At 39.4% G+C, this 8429-nt stretch overlaps 1 protein-coding gene across 1 annotated transcript; it reads right to left on the reverse strand.

Annotated features, from left to right (window-relative positions):
- Positions 1 to 3428: 3428 nt before the first annotated feature.
- On the reverse strand, positions 3429 to 6809 carry UBQLN2 (ubiquilin 2). The gene has a single exon (XM_045805154.2). The coding sequence runs from the start codon at positions 6500 to 6502 to the stop codon at positions 4631 to 4633; it is 1872 nt and encodes a 623-aa protein (XP_045661110.1). The 5' UTR covers positions 6503 to 6809; the 3' UTR covers positions 3429 to 4630.
- Positions 6810 to 8429: the final 1620 nt, after the last annotated feature.

Here is an 8429-nt window from a genome sequence, read left to right on the forward strand (position 1 = left end):
GAAATGCATACCAGGGCCAACTAATCATTTTTTTTTCTTTTTTTCACATTCATCAACTATTCTTTTAATAATGAATTATAGAACCTTTTCTGAAATTATCTTACATGTGCTAATCTACACATTGGGCCAAGAAGTTATGAAATTGGATTTTGAAAGTACTCTTAGGAAGCCCAAATCTGTGCTCAAATAGCTCAATACAGCTAGAGCTACATGCCTTAATACATATCCATTTGATGAATGTTACCCATGTATGTTGGGACAAACAGTTCTTTATTTGAGAGTACTTACCCACTTTGAATTTGGTTTAGAGTAGCTTTTGCCAAGGTTTTTATCTATCACCAAAGTGTCTAAAGCCTAGGTAAGCATGTACACCTTCTGATGAAGCTGCTTATCTAATGTCTGCCAAATTGTACTTTTCTATTTTTAGAGAACTGCTTTTCTCCTGTCTCCTAACAGACTTCTGTGAAGATTAGAATAGGTCCCAATTCTTGCCCTTCCCAATTCTTGCCCTTCCTCCCATAGATCAACAAAAATGACTACAGAGAAACAAACACTGAGCAAAACCTGTATAATGAAGGCAGCAGAACTCTCAAGGAATTTCTCTAAGACATTATGCTGATGGGGAAAATTGGAGAATATCGCCAATCTATAGAAGTTCTGTAATATGCTAACAAATCAAGAAAATCCTGAAAGAAACCCACTAATACCATGTAGTTTAAAAGAACAACTGGAGGTGGGTGCAGGCAGTGAAAAAGACTGGGATGAAAACCTCTAGTAAACTGAGGGAAGTCTGAGTAACTTTCCTTTAAGTCCCCTAGTATATTTTTTAAATATAATATATACTAAAATATAATATAGAATACACAATAAAATAAAATAATACCAAATTAAGAATATCAAAATTGCTGCAGTTTAAAATTTTTACATTTAGTAAATTAAGCTGTATGATTAACATTTTCTATCATTGTCAGTCTGGCTCTGTGGCTGGAGCAATGACTTCATTTAAGGATAATGTAAAAATTCTAAATTTAAGTCCCTTTGTGAACTTGAGACACAGGCCCAATGGCTCTCCTGATATCCTAACCTCAATTCCTAGACTAGGCCCTGACAGGAATTACTCCATTTGTTGCTATTTTGACACTGTAGATTTGGAGCAGGCTAGCCCCTCAAAGGGCTAGCTCAATCTCTGATAATGGTTTCTCAATAAACATAGTGGGCTGGACCTGATGCAAGAGACTTCTTTAATGAACCAGCAAGGCTTGTTTCAAGGCTGTGCATACGCTCCCCTGCCCCCACACAAGTGGTGAGAGTATATATGATACCATGTATCTGATGTAGAGGACAAAAGAGCGTATGTAGAAAGAGGTCTTGAGGTGAACTTCTGCTACAATTGCCCCTAGCCCTACTTCCCTCACCATTACCTCATCCTTCTGGGTCACAGAGCCAGCAATGTATACTTAACACCATCTAGCCATCTAGTATAAACTTAGGGAAGGAAGGACAACCAAGTAAATAGTAAAATCATGTAAGAATTGCCCCACTTTTATTGGAGGGAGATGGCAGGTCAGGATATACCTTTCTTGATTCAATACTGAATAAGTAAACTGTGAATTAATAGATGAAGAAAACCCAAAACAAAAACAGAACCAGTAAAAAGAACTTGTAAGATAGTATCACATGTAAGAGATAAAGAACAATTTAAACTAAAAAAGAGTAAATAATGTTATAAACAAAATTAATGAACTAGAAAGAAAAAAAAAGTTTAAAGACCTAAATATTTTCAGAGAGAAAACAAAATGTATTTAAAAACAGATATATCGCTTCTCAGCTTTTTGGTTAAGATCAAATGTAAAAAATAAACATTTGGCAAGGGTAATTAAAGAATTCTATTCTTCGACTGTTTGAAAGAAATTCACGTGCCAAACTGTCTGAACCAGGCCTCAGACAACATCTTTTTCCAATGGCTTTTGATTTATTGCTATTTTCTATGCCAGTGTCTTATTCTGGTATTTATTTCCCTATAAAATCATCCATGTCATTAAAATTATTGAATTTATTATGGCAGAATTCGTCTTTGTAATTATTTCAAGCACCCAACACCATATAGCACTGAAATAATAAATCACCATTTCCTAATTTGGTGTTCTGAGAACACCGATAGGCCAAATGTTATTAGGTGTGCTTAAAAAAAAAGGTATTTCTTTGGGAAATGTTGAATTAGACAAAGTTAAATAGTTTTTCCTCTTTTAAACTGAAGAATATACTCCTTTAAAAATTAATACTAGTCAGTATTTATTGCAGAATGATTAAGAGGGGCTATAGTATACAGCATTTTGCATTTATTTGACCATGTCCTACAGGAATGCTTTTATTAAAAAAATGCAATTTAGAATTGCTGCAGCAAATATAGTTAAATGTTTAACAAGAATGCCACTGCCACTTTTATTATTTAGCACTGTTCTGAAAGTGTTTATTAACCCATGCAGTCAAAACTATTTTATAAATTTTGAAAAGAACATATTATTATAAGTTATAATTGATATGATTGCTTACCAGGAATAACTCAAAGGATCAACTGAGTATCTCCAAAACTAATAAATTTCAGTAAACTGCTAATTTAAACTTAATGTATAAAAATACATTCTTTCCCTATATAGCAAAAATGACCATATAGGTAACACACTGAATAAGAACTCTAATCATAGATTGTTTCCTGTATGTCTGTCTTAGGAATATATTTATCATAAATTATATAGGACTTAAATACATAAAACTTTCTTGAAGGACATAAAACACTTTTTAAAAATGAGGCAACGTATCACATTTCTGGAAAGCATTGCAATTCTATAGTTCTTACCATCAATTTAAGACAATACCAGTCAAATTTTATTTTGGGGGGTATTAACTGTAAAATTATTCTGGTAAAAGAAACATGTCAGAATCATCAGAAAACTGTGAAATATAAAAATAAAAAAGATCAATAGGAGGACTTACCCAAACAGATATGAAGTCATATTTCTAACTAATAACTATAGGTTGGTGGACTGGGATTACAATATTCAGAGGTACTAAAGAGCATTTAAACACAGAAGTGTGCTTGTGTCTGTATACACACACACACGTATATATGCACATTCATATAAACATATATGTAAATATGTATATAAATCAGCATATATATGACATATCAAATGGGGGGTGGGCAATGAGACAAATATTGGCTAGCAACTGACTAACCCTTTGGGGGGGAAAAAGAAACTTAGAATGCCTAAATCCATACATCAGAAAAGTTCCAGATAGGGCAAAGGAATTTTTTTAACAAACCCATAAAAATTAGAGAAATAAAGAATAAGATTTATATAATCTTGGGGTGGGGCAATCCCGCTAAACATGATCCCAGAGCCAGAAGGCAAAAAAGAAAAGATGTATCCATTTTTAATCTTTTTTTATTTTTTTAGTCATTTTTAATGCATTTTTCCCTGTGCACAAGAGAAATAACTGAGAGTCAAAAGATACAGTTTCCTTTATACATAGCAAGTAAAAGTAATGCAAACATCACATGACACTTTTCAGTGAAAGTTACATTTCCAATTACAGATCAAAATGCTTATTAGGGTCTCTTTATGGGAAAAGCTGAGAAGGAAGTCTTACGTAAAAAGCACTTTCCTGGCATTACTACACTGATCCTTCAGGCTGCACAAAAATTAAGGTCATATACAGTTAATCTGAAAATGTTGACACAATGTCACACTGAAAGTTTTCTGTACAATTAAATGTATACTTAGAAATACCAGGATAAACATTTCTACTATATTTTAACCGAACTTGCCTAGCCAAACATTTTCACTGAGTTTATCAAAGATGCTGTAAGATTCTACAAAACTGTGAGACATATCTAGTTCCAGAAAGATTTCTTATATTCTTTCTCATTTTGTTTACACATATTTTGCTTAGATTCTGTTGTAATAATTCTAGATGTACAGTTCCAATTGTGCTTACTGTACTGTGTACAAACATAGCAAAAAAGAGCAAATAATGGTATAAATCTTACAGCATTTTGCTAGCAAAAATACATGCCAAAGTCACAATAAGCAATATTGTACTACAAATTAGAGAGCTTCAAATAATTTGCTTGTTTTTAATATTTTCATTCTACATTAAATTACTATCATAGGCTAATGTTTAAAATGCAAATAAATTGGGCATCTGTAGGACAAAACTTATTCACCCAACTGTGAAGGTTGATACCGGTTTCCAAAAATCACAATAAATGCAGAATAAAGAGAAGTGTTTGCATGCAACACCTTTGAATGAAACAGCATTGATTACGATTACCATCATTCAAAACAGGGAAGGAAGGAAGGAAGGAAGGAAGGAAGGAAGGAAGGAAGGAAGGAAAGAAGGAAGGAAGGAAGAGGAGGGGAGGAGAAAGGGAGGGAGGGAGGGAGGAAAGGTAGATACAGGAGGGAGGGACAGAGGAATGGACTCCACCTTAAAATGCATATTAGACTTATAACTGGACAGATTTAAAAGAATCAAAATGAAAGCAAAGCACAATTTTGTGTGTGTTTAAAGATTTAAGAGCCATTATCAAAAATAAGATACATTTTTTCAAGGTACAGAAATGTAATTACGATGGCTGGGAGCCCAGCAGCCTCTCAATAGCAGCATTGATGTCGCCTCCTGTTGCTATTAGAGCCTGCAAGTTTGCCTCACGGTTTAAGAACCCCATTGCGTTGAGCTGTTCCAGTTGTTGCTGAAATCTGATTTCTGGATTCGGCAGCTGTGGAGGACTTGCCCCAGCCAGAGCCTGCACCATTTGCTGAATGAACTGCTGGTTGGGTCCAGATTCTGATGTTGGGCTAGTGGTTTCACTGGGTGTGGAACTAGAAACAGTGGGCCCAGGGGGGCCACCAGAGCCAGTGGAGCCAGGGCCTGCAGGGCCGGTGGGTCCTATGGGCCCAATGGGGCCTATGGGAGTAAATGGGACTATGGGGCCAATGGGGCCTATGGGTGTGACTGGGCCTACAGGGCCTATTGCGGTTCCCAGCACCCCTACCCCCACACCTGGAGTGAAGCTTGGAATGAGGCCAGGAGCTTCAGTGGCTAATGTCTGTAGCCCCTGCTGGATCTGCATTAAAGCCTGCATTGCTCTTGGGTTTGACATGGCTGACAGTGTGTCTGGATTCTGCATCTGTTGCAGGAAAGCTGGGAGCTGTGGACGCATCTGCTCCTGCAACTGAGGATTTGCGGTAAACACCGGGCTATTCAGCATCATCTGTGCAGCCAAATCTGGATTCTGGCTCAGCGACTGCATCATGCTTCTCATGTAGGGTGCAGAGAGCATATTCTGGATCAGTTGGGGGTTTTCTGTTATCTGTTGCAGCAAGCTCTGCATTCCTGGGGTACTGAAGATGCTGGCGACATAGTTGGCTGCAGCCACGGTGTTCCCGGTAGCACTGCTGGAGCTACTGCCAGACCCACTGCCGCTGCTCGTGGTTGTGCTGGTGGTTGCAGAACTCTGGGTAGCCGGTGGTGGTGCCCATGGATTGGGTAGTGGATCTCGATTTTCTGTGCGGGAAGGCTGTGTACCTTCCCCGGAGGTGGAACTGCTCCCCACCGAAGCAAATGGATTACCCCCAAACTGCTCTTGTGCAGCATTCAGCATGGGTTCTTGAATGTCAGTGTACATGCGTCGTAGAGCATTGTAGCCACCTGGGATGCTTTCAAGATTGCTGAGAGCCAGATCTTGATTTCTCATCATCTCTTGCATCATGGCTGGATTCCTGGCAATTTCGAGAGTCTGCCTCATTATATCTGGGTTGTTGAGCAGGTGACTGATTTCTGGGTTTCTCTGAATCAATTGCTGCATCTGTGGATTGGCCATAATGAGCTGCCTCATTAGATCGGGATTTGAAAGCATGCTCTGAACAAAGGGATTTTCCATGATTTGTATCATCATCTCAGGGCTGGACAGGAGCTGCTGCTGCATCTGGTTCTGGAGCTCAGAGAAGTTGGTCGAGCTCAAGCCCAGGCTGCTAAGGCCTGCAAGTCCTCCCAAGCTCCCCAGCCCAAACGGGTTGCTATTTGTGGAAATAGACGTGGAGTTACTCCTGGGAGTCGACGCGGAGGTAGTGTTAGTTCCCGCCGCGTTACTAGGCTGTGTGGACTGGCCCTGAGGTCGGTTCTGGCTTTTAATTACAAGATGAACAGTCAGTCCATCATGGATGCCATGCTGGATCAAGGTATCTTGATCTTTTAGGATTTTTCCGGCAAAAATCAACACTAGCTGATCGGTTTGGGATTTGAAGCGTTTCGAAATCGCTTCCTTAAACTGCTGGACTGAGCTATTCTCGGGCACCGCGAACTCCTCTTTCTCTTTGGGGGTCTTCACAGTGACTTTGATGATTTTGGGCTCGGCCGGGGCAGAGGCAGGGCCTTGGGCCGAAGCAGGGCCGCGGGAGGGGCGCGGGGGGCCGCTACTCTCGCCGTTCTCAGCCATGGCGGCCGCGGTGACGCAGGCAGACAGGGAAGGCGCGGGCGGGCGAGAGAGAGAGCGAGGGAAGAAGGAAGGAAGGAGGCGCCGCCACAGCAGGCTGGGCCGGGCCAGGCGGGGAGCGCAGAGCACGGTACCTCTGTGATGAAGACTGCGGTTTCCTGGTCCTCCGATGGGCAGAAGGCTCTGTAGGCCGCGGGAGAAGTGTCTGCGTTCAGGTCTCCGGGCCTCCTTCGCCGCCGCCGAGTGATCGCACCGCGCGCACTCCCAGCAACTCCTGCAACGGCTATGCCCGCTCCTCCCCGCCCCGGCCCCTCCCCCAGTTCCGCGCCGCCTCCCCGCCCCCTCTGCTGACGCGGCGCCAGGCCCAGAATGATAGATTCGACTCGTTCAAAATTAAAAACTTCTGCACTGGAAAAAAAAATCAAAGGAGAGAGAGGGAGAGAGAGAAATAAAGAGAGAAAGAAACAGAGAAAAGAGAAGACAAGAGAAAAGAGAGGGAAGGAGGGAGGGAGAGAGAAAAGGAGCCAGCTTCTGAGAAGGACGTTAAAAGACCAATGGAGAATATATTATATATAAAAATATATATTCAGTCTGTTAGGCAAGAAAGGATGAAAGCCTGAATCAGACTCACCCTATGTAAAAGACGAAAAATGAAAAAGAACTCTGACTAAGCAAAAAGGAAAAGATTAACAGCACCAGTGGGGGAAGGGGAGCAGACTGGGCCAGAGCATGCATTTACAAAAGAAGCCCAAATGGCCAATGGGCATAAAAATGGATGCTTAAGCTCACTAGTAATCAAAGAAATTCTATTAAAATAATGAGATTCTACTTCTGCCTTATCCTATTGTAAAAATGAAAAATAATGATAAACCTTATCGTTATTAGAGAGCTGAGAAAATGCACTCTCATGTCAGTGGAAGTGTAAATTATTATAATAGGAAGTCAATTTGAAAATATATATCAACATTTTAAATATTTCCACCTTTATTTAGAAATGCCTTCTTTAGACACCCCCTATGAAAATAATTAGATAAGGATGCAAAAATATATATGTATAAAATGTATATGCACTGCAGCATTTTGAAATTATTTTAAAAGATAATCAGTGTGTTTGCACAATATTGGTGAAATATATTATCATACAATAAAATACTATGTACTGTGTGTAAAGAGTGAGTGGTTAATTCATCAGATATAAAGTATCTTTAAAGGTATGCATGAAATAAACTGTAGTTATAGGGAAATCACAGTATTTTCACCTTCAGCTTTGTATATTTCTATATAGTTAGAAATGATACAAGGATGTATGTTTCAATACCAAAAGATACAATAAATATATTTTTATTTTAAAACTCTTCTTAAACAGTTTGTATAGGTAAATTCTCTTTGAGTGTATGTGCAAATAGAAATCTGGAACACTACACACCAATATATTAATTGTGGATATTACTTAGTGCTGAAATTATGAATAGCTATTCCTTTCATTTTTTAAAATTTTAAATTTTCTGATAGCTTTTAGAGAATGCAGTGCATTTGTGAGTTTTTACAAATTGGAAGGTATTTTGAGGGGATACTAAAGGTAGAAATTGATGAGAATACAATTTTGATGGCAGACATTAAGATATTTATCTAATTTAATTAAGATTAAGAAAGAGAAATAAATAGACATAGCACCAGAATATACAAATTTTAAGTCTGATTTATATCATACATAAAATGCATTTTTCCCTCCACCATCCAGCCAACATTTAACAGCACTTGAAAGTCATTAGGCTGCAAATACCTTTAAAAAATCTCAAAATAAGGGGCGCCTGGGTGGCACAGCGGTTAACGGCTCAGGGCGTGATCGCGGTGTTGTGGGATCGAGCCCCACATCAGGCTCCTCCGCTATGAGCCTGCTTCTTCCTCTCCCACTCCCCCTGCTTGTGTT

This window comes from Ursus americanus, chromosome X (assembly GCF_024610735.1).
Source record: "Ursus americanus isolate L20-20 chromosome X, mUrsAme1.1.p, whole genome shotgun sequence".
Taxonomy (NCBI): Eukaryota; Metazoa; Chordata; class Mammalia; order Carnivora; family Ursidae; genus Ursus; species Ursus americanus.

What these genes read in the sequence shown, in the direction of transcription:
- UBQLN2 (XM_045805154.2), bottom strand. Translation starts at nt 6,502, where the DNA reads ATGGCTGAGAACGGCGAGAGTAGCGGCCCCCCGCGCCCCTCCCGCGGC.